This window comes from Passer domesticus, chromosome 4 (assembly GCF_036417665.1).
Source record: "Passer domesticus isolate bPasDom1 chromosome 4, bPasDom1.hap1, whole genome shotgun sequence".
Classification (NCBI taxonomy): Eukaryota; Metazoa; Chordata; class Aves; order Passeriformes; family Passeridae; genus Passer; species Passer domesticus.
The window spans coordinates 75,802,816-75,818,384 of NC_087477.1; the positions used below are offsets into that span (position 1 = coordinate 75,802,816).

Consider the following 15,569-nt stretch of genomic DNA (forward strand, 5'->3'; position numbering starts at 1 on the left):
ATGACAGCCATCTCAATCCTGAGGAAGGACTGAAAATAAAATCACCTTATACTTACCTTGTCCCTCATGCTATGAGATAATGATTCACCTTTGCTTGATGGCTCAGGATTTTCTTTAAACACTAAGTCAGAGGTTTGGCAAAGGGAAAAATCTCCCTCGTGAAATGACCAATTTGTTCTTGGCATCATTTCTTGACAAGTTCCCTATCTTAGAGCTTCCTGGAAAACCCTTCAAGAGTCTGACCATAAGCTGAACCTTGGTCAGACTGTGAAGCTTTGAGACACTGAAGCTGTTCCAGCAAAGTCCACGTGACACTGCTAAACAGGGATGTGGCTGCAAACAGGGAGCATGATGGAAATTTAGCACTAAGATCCTTTAGTGCAGGAACAAGCTGACTCCAAGAGGCCTCTTTCACCACAGTGTAAGATGTGAGAAAGAACCAGGCTTGATCAGTTCTCCAAAAATCCACTGAAGCCAAGTATGACAAGCATCTTTAAACACTTTCAAGAGCTTAGAACACTTTCAATTATGCAGGAGGGGCTGTGTCAAGCTGTTGTGACATGAAGGTCAGTTCAGACTTTTCCAAGAAAAAGTAAGAACCACTGGTAAAATACCAGTTTTTCTAGTTTATTTATGAGGTTTGCATGGGACTAATGGAAATCCAGCAAAATTGTGCTGGACATGGGGTCAATTCACAGCATAGGCAAGGGTTGTGTGCTCTGAATGCCACTGGGGATGAAGCTGAGCTATTTGCCTTGCTACTGCCAATCTTATCCCTGTCTAGGAAGACATAGGCATGTCATTATTTACTTGCTTTACTTGTGTGTAAAAATCCTTTCCCGAATTTATGTGTTTGGGAAGAAAGTGTTGGTTGATATTTTAAGTGCTGGGATTTGGGCAGATTATTCCATGGCTACCAAAACCAGAGTGACTAAAGACAGGCAGTTCTCTGCACAGCCTGTGCTTACAGAAAGGGCAGGTGGGGAGAGCTCATTATTGTTTAGGAAAGCTATTGACTTCCTAGGACGTGGTTCAACCTTCCGTGTGTAAAACTGTACATAAAACAAATGTGCATCATACCACCTGTCAAAAGGCATTTAAACATTGTTCAGGTCCTGCTTCGGGGCAAGCCCAGATTGTGGAATTGTGCATCAGTTATATTTAGTGCTGCTGGCTGAAACCAGACACGGTTCACAGGCTGGATGCTGTGTTACAGTCCAGGATGAATGCAAGAGCTGCTTAGGCAAGAAGCCTTGTGTAACAAATTTAGTGCATGGATGAAGTTCTGCTCTTTAACCGAGGAAATAAAATAGCCCACAATGCCCAGAACTTTGAGACAAGTTTTAGCAAGGCAGGTGGCCTCCATGGAAGCCTGGAATTTAGGCAGTCACAGACATTGGTAACTGTGGGCTTTGTCCTGAAGTTTGTGTCTCTCCCCAGACCCCACATTAAAGTGAAAAGTTGCCAGGTGAAACTGCATGGTCATCTTGACAGGCTGCAGTCAAAAGATTAATAGATGCAACCTCACTAAACCTGTGGACTTTAAAGCCTATTGGAATTAATGCAAAGGAAGATGCTGTTTCATATGGTTCAATGCAGAAGCCACACAAAACAACAGATTTTGTTAATCTTGGTTGCCTAAATTAACTTAACAAAAGTTAGTGCAGATTTAGTATTAAAAGCTACTTTCTGTTAGCAGATCTGTCCATTAATTTGGACAAGATGAAACTCTCTTATAAAGAAAAGCTCTTACACTTTCTGTTTTGTAGAAAACTCCCATAGATGAATATCCTTATACACATCAAAATGTCATGTTATAAACACTTTTAGCACTTAAAGCTAGATAGAAGTTGTGTTTTTCTCTTTCTCTAACAATTCACACGGGTCCCTAACTGCACAAAAATCCCAGTGATGGGTCTCCTTCATTTGTCTCTCTGTGTTGCCCACATTTTCTACCTGTGTTGCTTTTGCATAGCCAAATACTTTATGGACTTTAGGAATAAAATATAATAATTGGGTAAAAAGAAAGTTCTAAAAGAAAAGCATCAATTCTTAGAAAACATCTAACAATGAGATGTAGCTTGGGGCTGAGGCTACCGTTCTGTTTGCCTGAGCATGAACATTAAGTGCAGCTATTAATGCACACAGAGAATATTCAGATCCCTCCACACCTAAACAAGAAACTGAACATTGTTCTCCCTTGAAATCTGCATCCTGCTTGCTCTGTGGAAGGGTCTAACTTGCATCACCAGCCAGCAGTCTTTCCAGCCGATTTGGACTCTCAAATAAAAGTGAAGAGATGAAGAATAATGGGAGGGTTGCCAGTCCTGCCCTATTTTCAGACTCTCTTGACAAAGAGAACAATCTATAGTTTTGTCACTTAAATTTTGCAGAAAGGTGCAGTGTCACTTACTGTGATTTAAACAGCAAAAGGTGCTCAAGGCTAATGGAGACAAGCTGATGTCTTAGCAGGCTTTCAGAAAGTTCATGGTTCAGAGCAGGAATCAAATGATGACAGCCCTGATTGTGAGGAAGGAAAAGTGTAGGCAGATCAATGTAAAAATAGATATCTGCAGATATTTGCATTTCTTTTATCATGGTATCCATGCCTGGAAGTCTTCTTCTTATGCTTTAAGTCACTTTTTAAACTTCAAGTGTTTAGAGGTGTTGAAAATATCATCTCTGCCACTTCCCAACTCTACAAAGCCACAGCTGGAGCAGCAAGATGGAGTTGGAAGGTTAAGGAATATCCACATGGAAATTAAACTGCAAACCCATAGAAATGAGTACTATGCTTAAAACTGGAGTAACAGGCCAAAATATTTCACATTGTGATTTTTATTTAATAAATTGACAATACCTAAAGGTATGATGACCCCTGGCAGTGCAATTGACATCATTTCTCTGGCCCAGACAGCTTTCAGTGCAGTCACAAAGCAAGAGGCACCATGTCATGTAGAACAGGGAATAGAACAGGACAAGGTGCGGAGTGAGAAGGATGCATGAGTGTTCTGATGACCCCATAATATTTGTGGGTAACAGTTTGGATATAACAGGAACTTTTTGGATTTTGAGGAGAAAAAATGCACATCTTGTAGGAGGCACAGCAGCAGATTTCCAGCAGCAGGAACACACAGCAGATCAAGAGCATCATCCTCATGTTTGCTCTGCCCCTGCCTCCAGCAGGTTTTGTCCAGTGCATCCCACTGCCTGTTTGCAAAGCAAAGAGCCATTCTCTGGCCAATATAAACTCCTGTCACCCTCTTCAGCCATCTCTTGATAAGACTGAAGGTTCCCAGTCTGTACACTGCCTCTGTTTGTCCTAGCTCCTTTGTCACAGTTTATATGGTTCTGCTGTATTCTTGTTCTCTATGCAAATGGTCTTGAGTCTTGCCACTCTGTCATACTAAACCTGATTTTACATATTGAAATTCTTCAAAAGTTTCTTTTCATTTGCCCAGAGCAGAATTGCTGGGTGCAATTCTCACACCTCCCTGCCAATGTTTTTTTCAGAACCGGTGGCATATTTGCTGCTCTCCTGTCATTTGGGTGGTTTTGAACAAGAATTATTACAGAACAGTAATTGAATGAAAAGGGAATAGGTAAGGTGAACTTTAAAAGAGCATGCAAAAATCTCCACTAGGAAAATCCTGCTTGCATTGGAGCTTCTGCAGACTGAAAGGAATCTTAAATTTTTCAGATTCTGAGGAAGAAAATGAGTAAGTTATTCCCTTTTCCCCATCTAGCCCCCTCCTGGCTGGGTCAACAGCCCAATTCTATCCTGTGTTTCACTTCCCCAGTTCCAACAAAGTGAATCATAAAGTAGAGGTGCAGCAAAACGACTGAAGGAATTCCAAATGGTCAGGTTTTCTTTTGTTCAAGCCAGTGTCTGGGCAATCACCAAGGGAAAAATTCATGAAGATCTATTGGTGTTTCCATCTGGCAAACATGACTGGGTTCTTGTCTACACCTGTAACAAGCCAGTGAGATTACACCAGCCTGGGGGACAGTCCACAGAATAATTCAGAATAATTCAGAATAATTCATCTGAAACTGAGCTGTTCTGGGACTTCCTCCAAGTTCTGCAATAGGAATGTTCATTTTCAGGTAAAAAGGGGTCCTTCCACACAATGTCTTCCCTGGGAATGAGATGCTGATGCGACTCACACCACAGGCACTCGCTCCATGGTAAATTGGTGTCACTCATTGCTCTGGCAGTGCTGCCAGCTGGACTAAAGGGGCTGCTGACCTGGGGAGTATCAGCCTCCACCTGCAGGGACTACAGAGTCACCAGATTGAGGGGCCTGGAGTGCCCTGAGAAATCCCTGGAATTAGAGGGAGGGCAGTGCCAGAATGGAAGAGAGAACAGAGGTTGAAAGGGAGATGAGAGAGAAGACAGGTCCAGAGCAAAGCAGGGGAACAAAGCCAAGCTAGAACAAGATGGGGACAAGCCAAGTGCAGCAAAAGCCAAGGAGCTCTGAAAAGCCATTGTGCTGCAGCCAGGACCAGCTGAAGCCCTCCAAAGGAGGCTTTGCTCCCAGAAATCCTGACGGTGCTCTGCCATGGATAAGGACTGCTGCCCCTTCCCACTCACTGGCTTTGCCAAGCAGCCTGAAATGAGCAGTGCCAGTGCTCCCATGCTGTGTGAATGGACTTCGTGAAAAACAGCACAGCTGCTCCTCGAGGGGATTTGGAAAAATAACATCAGAATCCTCTCTCCCCTTCACACTGGGCTTCTGTGCTGGCCTGTGTGCTGGTCACACACAGAAGGGCATGCTGTGCTTCTCAGTGTGCAGGGATTGGTTTTCCCAGCTCTGGGCAGGTTTGGGAAGCACGCAGGTCCCTGTGGTGCTCCCCCAGCTGCTGTTTCCCTACCTACAGCTGCAGTGGCAGAGCAGTAGTTGTGTTTCCTCTTTCATCCACTTCCAGCTAAGTCACACCAATTTATTTACACAAGCATGGCCACAGGCAGGAACTTTCTTCCAAATTCAGCTGAAGAGATTTTTACCTTCAGATGTCCCATCCCCTTCCCAAGCCAGGTCTCAGTGTTGGAATCATTTGAGACAGCTCCAAAGCACATCAGACAAACTCCAAGCACCACCTCACAGCACTCAGCCTATTTCAGACTTGTGAGTGGATGCAGTATCTTACAATAAAAGGGGAGAGGTGACGATGAAACAATCTCAGCTTTCAGGTACAAAGGTCTTTCTTCATGAGTGACACAGAAGGAGCAGTTTTCAAGGGCAGCTACAAGGGAAAACCAAAACATTTGGAGTTCAGTCCATCACAGGATGGACCAAATATGTGTGACCTAATCCCTGTGTTTCACTTGAAGCAAAAAAAGTCACAGTCTCATGAAGAAATTTCTTGGCATTGCACGGAGCTGTCCTCCAGTGTAATGCTGAGCAGTTGTAGGTGGCAGCATTTGGCACAGCTGGAACTGGCCAGGCTGCCCTGTCATACCCTGATTCTCCTTTTCACTCTGTCCATCTGACCTGCTAAAGTAAAACTACTCAGAAATTCACTAGGTTAAGAATGCCCAGGGAAGGAAAGGAAGAAACCAAACATTTTAATTAAACACTCTTCTGCAGGATAGCAGAAGGCTCAGCACTGAGATATAAACTGGTTTGGTCCAAGAACAGCAGATGTGTAGCTCCTCATGACACACACCCCATTACAGCTGACAGAACTACAACGTGCCTGGAGGTGGGCACAGCACAAACAAACAGAAAGGACTTCATCATCTTTAATACACAGGCAAAGCCTACAGAGACTACAGTGTCATGTCTCAATGTAACTGGGTAAGTTGCCACAGACTTATGTTCATATTAAAGACAAAAAACAGCTGCATGTGTCTCTAGGGCACTGTTCTCCAAAATTATCTTGGGGAGTTACACTTGGCAAATTTTGATTTAAAAATCAAAGCAGGTACATTTCCCCCCTCACCCTAATATCAAGTAACAGATTTACTGAATTGAGCCTTTACTGGCAATCCAGCAGATGTGAAAAGAGGGTACTTTTAAAAAAATATGCAGAACAGACAAATACATCAGACACAGGCCCCAGTCTCATCAGTACATTGGGACAAACATGCTTGCCACATGAACTCCATAAAGCTGTATTTTATACAGCTGCATTTTAAAAACTGTTGGACAGGTGAGTCTCCTCAGGGTCTCCAGGATTCAGTTCAGTAGATTGGCAGCTATGCAGTCACACAGATTTCTCTTTTCCACCTGAAGAAGCAGAGTTTCTGTCTGTAAGAGGGAGGAAGAACATAGTCAAAAAGCAAATGTCAGCATTGTAAAACTAATGAGTTCCCAAAGAAAAGTCCATTTTATTTTTATTCTCCAATTTGGAAGTAGTGGTATGAGGTCAGGGCACCTCACAAATACCACAAATCCCTCCTGGTGTAAACAGCTACCATAGATAGGCACAGAAAAAAGGCATTATGAACATACCAGCTCTAAATGCCAATCAAACCCATCTTGACCTGCCATTTCTGTATGAGATGGAGCTGCCATGTGTTTAAAGGCTGTGTTTAAAAGCTGTGTTATCCATTGACCCTCCTCAGCTAAAGGCACCTAGAGCAGAGCTGGACTGAAGCATCCTGCTCTGCACTTGCCTTCTTAGTGCAGGAAAAGCCATCTGCTGCTCAAGCTTCTTTTTTTTCCCCAGATGATAAATCACAGGAAAAAACCACAACCAAAAAACCACAACCCTATGGTTTTACATTAAATCAGGTATCACTTTTGATTGTTTCAGCTGCCCTGCAAAGCTGAAAAGATCTGATCAGACTTTGCTAATCATTGAAAAGACACTCAGTCACCACCTTCTCACCACCTCACTGACATCATTTGCCATGCTTTGAATAAGGGACGTTGACAGCATGCCAACATTTTTGCAGCTGAGCCCCAAGGCTGCTTACCATCTTATATATCTTTAATAACATTTTCAAGCCTTTCTTTTTATTTTCAGGGACACATCTAGCTCACTGTGCTTTAAACATTCTAAACAACCACAGAGAGTTTATAAAGCAATAAAGAGCAGTGGTTGTGGTGGGAGCAGCTCCCTCCCAGCAGCACAAGGCTCCTCTCCCCAGTTCAGGATCACATGTGGCACTTTGGCTGAGTGGTGAACCACAGATATTCCCAGAAAATACTGCCCAGAGTTAATTCTCACTGCCAAAACAACTACGCCAGCCTGCTCTGAGGGACCAGCAGCAACAAAAAAAACAGGAGAGAGGGGTAAACAGATGTGCTATGTGTAGAAATCAGCCTGTCAGAAGTGGTCTGTGACCCTTCTGATGCAGCCAGCCTGACAATTAGTGAGGGCCATCACACCAGGGTAGGTGACAAAAATCTTTTGGTACTGGAAAAGGAAGGAGGAAGTCTGTGGCTTCATGGAAAGGTCTGTGACCTCTGCTAGAGTCAGTTTACTTTGAGCCACCATGCAGACCAACCCAGGGCCAAATGAAGTGTGAAAGCTCTTGGGCAATATTCTTGTGCAATAAAATTATACACAGGCTTCCCCTGTACAGAACTGCAGGGTAAGATGTGCAGGAGGAATTAAATGAGAATTTCCTCTCCAAGCTTTTGGGAATCCCTCCCCCTCCAACACAGTTAGGAGCTGCTTAGTCATCATCTAACAATCTTGCCTGCAAACAAAGGAAATTAATATCTCCAGTGGGAATATTAACAAAGGGAATTGTATTTTCAGGGACAGGAATATTTACCCCATAAAGCAACAAAACAGACTAAAATAGTCAAATGTGAAATATGTGTGGCTGAAACCAGTGGTCCTAAAGCCCTTAGTTTGCATTAAATTGTGACACAGCTGAATAATAAAAGTAAGAATCAAAATACCCTAGAAGACAGTTCCAAGAAGACCTCAGCTATTAAATATTTCCATGTCTTTTAAGGATGTAGGCAGAATTCCTAGCTGAATGACTGGAATAGGCCTGTTCTAGTCATGGGGAACTGAAGGATTTCAATGTGAATTCAATTATTTAGATTTTAAAGTGATAAGGAGGTGATAGGTTTGTTTTTGTGGGAATATATCACATTTTCAGGCTTGCTGTCAAATCTACAACTGTGAAAGCCAATAATAGGCCATTCATCTCAACTGAGTTTTTTTCTATCCTCATGTTATCTATTTGGCTGTCTTTAATTTTCATTTTTTAAAAACTATTAAAACACAGTTGCTATCTTTGGGGTTCTTAATGCTACTCCTGCTTTGGATATCTGTGTTTTATAGTTTTTCTCCTGGTCTGCAAGCTGAAGGTTTAATGAAGGTCACCACTATAGCCAGATACCCAGAGAAAACTTTAAGAGATTTTGCATCAAGATGTAGAAATTCTGATGAAAAGTTCAAAGGTTTGTAGTAGGAAGAGGCGTGCTAAAACCACTTCACAGCACAATCTGAACATCTTGTTTGGGCTGCATAAAGTGCTCAGCACATTCATTAGCAAGATTTCTTCATGAAGCCCAAAATATATTTGACCTGTAATTATTGAACAGATTTTGTTTAGCTGTAAATGTGCTACACACCAATCTGGTTCTGCTGGAATGTTTGTTTATTTTTTTGTAGTGTGTCACAATTCAAGGCATCTTCCTTCATGCACTTTTATTTTCACTAAACATCAAGGACCCTGCTTGAAGTAACCTCAAACCATTCCTCAAAGACAACAGTTCACAGGCTTTGACCTGTGAACAACCTTGACCATAAATCAGAAAAGCAGAAAGGTTTCAGTGCCTTCTGTTGAACAATCTGTGCAGGAGTGTATCTCTAGCACTCAAAGGGTACACAGGAGGTGGGGACAAAGCCACCTTCCTGGGACAGCACCATCTGACTGCAGCTGGGACACAGGTGGGCACAGACTGCAGGCTGCTGCAGCAAGAGACACATCCAACATCCCCACAGAAGGGAGGTACCAGCCCTGGCAGATTCTGCACACTGACTGCAAGCCAGACGAGTTTCATTCCCTATGCTGCTCTACTTTGTGGCATTTTTCATCATTATGAAATCAGAGAAATGTAAAAACTCTCTATGGATCATGTTTCCTCCCTTAGTTTCTCCCCGGGGATAAAAGCAAATGCAGGGGAGTATTTTATTTTAGTAGGCTTTTTGGTTGAGCTGGCTCTTTCCTTTTGGGTTATAAATATAAATTATACTCTCACCTCTACTCCCCCCTGACATAAAAACAAAGGTGTGTGCTCAGCATTTGGAGTGAGAAAAGCAGCACTAATGGCTCTAATTTGGCAAGAGAAGGATAGTCAGTTCACACTTCCCTATACTTTCTATCAATACTTTGGGGTATTGATATATATTGATATATCAATTGATATATTGATATATCAATATCGATACTTTGGGGTACTGATACCCCAAAGCAGAAGAATTCCACAGATTATTGCATAGACAGGTGAAATGTAATGAACCAGCCTCACCTTAAAACACAGGACAGCACAGTTCACAGAGTGTGCAGAATCCACCACCTCACCTACTTTTATGCACCAAATTTTCTTTTATATTGGGGGAAAAAAAGACATTAAATGTTTCCTTACCCTTGTGTCTAGATTATATGCTGTCTTCTTCAAATCCTGCAGAGCTCTCTGCATGAACTCAAAGGCATGGCAATCAACACAGGGGCGGCCTAGGAGAGCATTCAGTAGAGAATCATGACTGTATGGCATGAAGAATTAACTAGAAGGAGCAAACAGTGATTTTGAGTATCAGGAAGAGCTACAGAAAAGAGTCCACAGGGTAAGTACTGATGCTGGCACTCCTGAACAACCCAGGTAATTTTAATTGGTTCACTGTGAAGGTTCGCCCAGTCTCTCAATTATAAAAGAATTACTTCAAATTTACATTAATATTTTTCTTCCTGCTACATTGCTGTTCCACATGCTCATTGTATGGAAACTTTAAACCCTTAACTTGAGCCTTTCATTTTGCTCCACTAACCCTGGGTACATTTTCAACCTTATATTCAGATTTTTCAGAATTTCTGTCTGAAAACATGAACCTGTTCCCTAGAAAAAACTTGTCTCCTAGTCTAACAAACGTGAGCTCTAAAAAGCAAACTAATAAAATAAAACCGACTACAATATCATAAAGGCAGACCACTTTGGCTTCTAACTTTGAATATCCACAGCTTTGCCCAAGCAAATGCCCTGTTATCAGCAGGCATTGCTGGTGGGCAGAACTGCTGCAATCTGGATTTATTGGGGTGTTTAAGGGAGTGTTCCCAGATTGAAACACTTAGACTGAAGGCCACAAGGCTTTCTTTGCTTTGTTCACCATGTAACACAGATCTGTGCCCTCACAGACAGCAGTACTGAGACAACAAATTCAGATAGGACCAAACACCCTGAGCTCATCAGGCTCTCCTGCTCACATTTCCCTGTGCCTGGCTGACAACCTCACCAGAAATACTGCACAAGAGAGAAATTCTCAGCCCAGCTTCAGTTTGCTCTTTGGGTTCTGCTGTGAATGAAAGGAGGAACTCCAGGCTAATGCTGGGGAATGCTGTGTCTGTGTCCTGTCTGTAAGCCCATTTTGGAAACACTGGGTGTTGGACTGCACGTGCCTCTGACACGCTGGACAATGAACTTCCAGCTCACAATCTGAGTGCTAACAGCAACCAGGAATTCTGCCTGCTGGACAAAGGGAGCCTGCCAAATTCTTTAACTGGCTAAGAAAAAAAAAAATATATATAAAACCCTCACATCAAACAGTATTAAAAACCTGCTCCATCATTGTTGTACCATCACCCAACTTCAGTGCTACTGTATTTGCTGGGCAAAAGGAGAGGATAGCAGTTTTTCACGTCAACAACTTGATGGAAGGACCTGTCCATTATGCTTATAAAGTAAAATAAACTCAACACAGATCAGCAAAGGAGAATTAGATGGTTGAAGGCCCCAATACTAGGTATTGACAAATGCTTTATTGGCATCTTCACTGTGATTTTTAAAATAAAAATTCATTACTTTAAAACAACAAGCATTCTCAAGAACAAAATATAATGAACAGACAATGTCAGTTGAAAAAGAACAAGTCTCAGTAATGCCTCTGAAAAGCAAACATGGTGATTGCTGGCATAGAAAAGGCTAACAAGGGACCAAAGATAAGGTGCAGAACAGTGGCAGATTTCAGCAAAAAAGCAAGAGACAAAGATAAGAGTGAAGAGCTTTGGATGCAGGAGCAAAACAGCACTGGTAAATGATCAGGCTGTGGTTTTAAAACAAAGTAGGCAAGATATATCCAAAACAGCTTGAATTATTTGGGCAAACCAGAGTCCTGCAACATGAGGCTGTAGGAGAAGACTGCAGGGTGGCACTTACTTTCAGCTGGTATGGCTGTTCCTGCTTCTTGGTCAGCTCTGACAGGCTCCGTGACAAGAAGTGCAACCACAAAAACCAAAGGAACTGTAAGGACAGCTCTCCTCAGAAGGCAGGGTGCCAGCATCTTGGGAATGGGTGCTTCTCTGCTTGTCAAGAGACATAAACAAGTTAGTGAGGAACACTAGAGATACACAAGGGTTCTGTCACAAAGAAGTTCATGTCCCTGATGGCTAAAGCATTGTCAGTCTTCCTCCGAAAGAAAACAAAACACCAGAAGATCTAGAGCATGGAGAAAAGTTCTCTGTACCTTTCCAGAGTGTACATAAAACTCAGCTGGGAGAGAACATCCCTACACTAGATAAGAAGTCCCTAGAGTGTCCTTGGTTTCATTTGAAGGCCAGGATGCCAGCAGCTTTGCCTGGTCTGTGACTTTTCTAACCACACAGTCACAGACATGAATTTGGAGAGCTGGTTCACAGTTATATTTTGAGATCAAAACTTCAGGAATTACAGAGAGAACCTGGAAACAAGGTCTTTGGCCTTTGTCTTGCTTTACTGCATCATCTTTTCAAAAGTAAAATAACTAAAGGTAATCACTAGCATTACAGTGCCCACTAATTATAAAAATGCCTTTATGAAAGTATTTGAAGGAAAATACTTTTGTTAAACCTCCACAAATTCATAGGTAGAATTTTTAATGGTAAATGTATCAAAACTCTGACCTTCTTTTTCCCCTCCTAATCTGGGTTTCAGGCCATTATTTGCAGCCATCCATTTGTTCCTGAGCACCACAGCCAGGCCACACCATGCCCAGACCTTGGTGCAACCTGGTCCAGCAACAGTTTTCCTTCACACAGAGGCAAGTTTTTTTGTAAATTTCAAATTAAGTATTTTCTTGACACAACAGGTGAACTGTTCAGAGCAAAAGGGACTGGCTCAAGTTGCAACTGCTGGTTAGAGGTCCCAATCCAAGCCTCAAGGACTCTGGCACACTGCTAGGGAGATCTTTAGCCAAGTTTACCTTTCATTCCTATACATCAAAATGGATGAAACAGACTAAAATAAGACTAAGTTATGGCAATACAATAAAATCCACATAAAAAATCTATTCAGCTAACTGTGGGAAAGCAGGACAACATCCTGCCTCTTTCTGATTTTCAAGTTGGTGCTTACTGAGCAAAAGATGTTGCATAAGAGCATTAGATCTGCATGTACTGAATGCAAGAGTACAGCACTCCCCAGAACAGATTGTATTTCACATTTAGAAAGGCAGTAGAGGGAGGCAGGAAAGGGAAGGGTTTTCCCCATTTTGCCACAAACCCAGAACAGAACAAGACTGCCCTTCAATATGTGCAATCCACTTTTCAGACACAGCTAAAGCGAAGCTGCAAACTCTGCACGAGCACTTGCAGCATGTGCACACCAGCAATTCACCCAGGGAAGGAGCAGCATTGTTCACATCCCCTCCCTGTGCACCTCAACCTAAACACAGGAGCAGGGAATGGTTCAGAAGCAAGAGATAAACCTGTACAAGTAGAGTCACAGATATACTTGAGCCCATGGTAACAAAAAGATAGGGTAATATAATTTCTATACCCTCATATTGGGCTTCCTGTCACACCCACTATTTAGATCTGATATGATCCCTTTTTTTTAATCTCTACAAACCCTAAAATAAAGAGATTAAATCACTACAAGTGGCTTGGGTTTTCTGTTTTAATTAATGGTGATCTGCAATCAAAACAAGTACAATCAAAAACATCAGTCTTTGCAATAAGATACAGCAGAGTGTCTCCAAGTAACAGTAAATTAGGACAACACCAGCCTCTTTTGGAAGCACCTGATGAAGTGCTACATAGGTTCAACAAAACAAAACAGACACACTGTTAAACTTTTTTTGGGGTACCTTACCCATCACCCACCCCAGAGTCAGCTCAGCTTTGTAGGTGAGCCCCACTGCAAAACAACTGCTCCTCTAGTGCAGCAATCGTCTTAAATCACGCCTAACTCCTGCCTCTTAGTTCTTGCATGGGAATTTGCAAGGAATAATCATGACAGGCTTCAAGGGTGGTCTCTCTCTGCAGTGCAGCTGGGAACAGAGACAGATCTGTGCACGGACTTCTATGAAAGAGAAAATCACCCCCTTTAACAAAGGAAAAAATATCAGTACCTGATCTTTCTCTTGTCTTTGTGATGGTTTCTTTGAAATGGCCGCTGCAAACTGCTAAGAGAACAAGTGCAGCATTTCTGAGCATGTGCACTGTCTCTTTTTAACCTTCTCTGAAAGAGGTTATTACTATGGGGAGATTTCTGCCATGGCAACAATGCAGAGCTCTGCAGCACGCAGCGCAGATTTAAAGAGGCACAGGCTGTGTAGCCCAGGTCTGGGGAAGGATGCTCTGCTCTGACATGCAGGATCCAGCAGTAACTCACCTGCTCTGGGTAAGGCTTTCAAAGCCAGGCCATTTGATTAATCTCTCTTGAAGTCTGCTGAGTGGTTTTCCTGAGGTCTGAGCAGCTGGATGGGGTGCCTGGTTCAAGCAAGTTGCTTCCCCAGAGCTTGAAAATCACCATGATGAACTACAGCTGCTTTTTTGGGAGATGAGGACAGAGCAGGGATTGCGCTCAGGAATTGCTCAGTGCACTGCCTGCCATTTGAATGGTTCTGAGTTATAGGGGGCATTGCCTGCTTTCCCAGATGTTTCTGCCAGGAGCAGCTGCAGCCAACAAAACTCTGAGTGGGAGCTTGAGCCCAAACTCAGAACCCCTCTTTTCCAGCCTGCACTTCCATCCCCCTTTCAGTGCCCTGTGAGCTGCACTCCAGGACAACACTGACTGCACTTGTTCTGCAGGCAATGATAAAGTGGAATGAAGATGATAAAAGAGATTTTGTCAAATCAAAGCTAAGTTCAGGGATTACATCACCCCCAAAAAACATATTTCCCATCACAAATTAGACACTAGCAGTGCTTTTTTCAGAGAGAATGATCCCAGCTGAGGGCAGGCACAACACTGAGGAGTGTGCACAGACCTTCAAAGGGACTGTGTACTGTGTTTGCTTTAGCTGGTTCAGAGGACACTCAATCTTCAATGATTTTGTGGTGAAAGTTGGGGGCATTCTGTGCCCAGGAAAGTCAGGCACACAACTTTTTTTTTTTTTTTTTTATGAGCAGAAACTCCTTCTCAGAATTACGACTGAATTGCTGGCTAACATTTTTCTTTTCAACTTGCTCTGTATAACCTGTCTCTCCTGTACAGCCCAAGAGAAATGGTTTGTTCCCATTAATTCTGGTAAGTAAGTAAGAAGTTAAAATCTCAGCTTGTTCAGTGTGTAACTATGCTGCTGCATGAAGTTACAGCATCTATGAGCAGAGTCAAGAGGGGATTAATTATAGTACTGCCATCCTTATACATCACCAAAACAGAAATCAGGGGAAAATAATTTTTAGAGACTGTTCTTTTGGGAAAACAAGATGTAGCATTGCAGAGATAACCTTTTGGCCTGATTTAGTATCTGCCTGTACATAAATTACAAATGCAAAACTTTATTCATGATCATTCTCTGCTCTCTAACCTCACACCTTGGCCTGTCTTCCTGATAAATAACATAGATATTCATATACAGACACATACACACACACCACCTGCCCCCCTCTCTATATATGCCTTTTGTTAGTCTAATCATTCCCAGTAAATGTTCTCCTGAATCCTGTGGTTTCTCTATCACAACAGTAACACCAAGCAGCCAGTCCTGGTACCTTGGGTGTTATCACTGATCCACTCTTCTAGACCCATGCAATGGGCTTCCAATTCCACTAAATAAACTTTTAAAAATCTGTTTCTGCCATTCGATGCTAAATTGCTTGCTCTTAGCATCCCATACCAAATATTGCAATGTTTCTTCTTTAGCCTTGTCTTAGATCTATTTATCCTTCAAGGAACAACTTCCATTTCAGTGTTTTAAACACATTTCCTCTTTATTTCCTTCTTTCCACTCTGCACTCTGTTAAGCACCAGTTTTTCTTTTCACTGAAGCTAAAATTTTCTCAAGTGGAAAATATCAGTTCACCAAGGAGGAGATCTTCCATATAGCAGGCAGACATTCTATTTCAGCACATTTTTCACAGAATGTCCTGAGTTGAAAGGGACCCCCAAGGATCACCCAGTCCAGCTCCTGGCCCTGCACAGCACCATCCCCAGGAGTCCCACCCTGTGCCCCAGAGC

General features: G+C 42.5%; 1 protein-coding gene across 2 annotated transcripts; it reads right to left on the reverse strand.

Moving 5' to 3' along the window:
• Positions 1-5,548: 5,548 nt before the first annotated feature.
• On the reverse strand, positions 5,549-13,906 carry LOC135299606 (NELL2-interacting cell ontogeny regulator 1-like). Of its 2 annotated transcripts, none has more exons than XM_064418901.1 (4): positions 13,779-13,906; positions 11,346-11,488; positions 9,564-9,652; positions 5,549-6,254 (listed from the first exon to the last, which is right to left on the reverse strand). In XM_064418901.1, the coding sequence occupies exons 2-4, from the start codon at positions 11,467-11,469 to the stop codon at positions 6,183-6,185; spliced, it is 285 nt and encodes a 94-aa protein (XP_064274971.1). In that variant the 5' UTR covers positions 11,470-11,488; positions 13,779-13,906; the 3' UTR covers positions 5,549-6,182. The 2 variants fall into 2 exon arrangements, with proteins under 2 accessions (XP_064274971.1, XP_064274970.1); XM_064418900.1 differs by lacking the exon at positions 13,779-13,906 and adding an exon at positions 13,516-13,677.
• Positions 13,907-15,569: the final 1,663 nt, after the last annotated feature.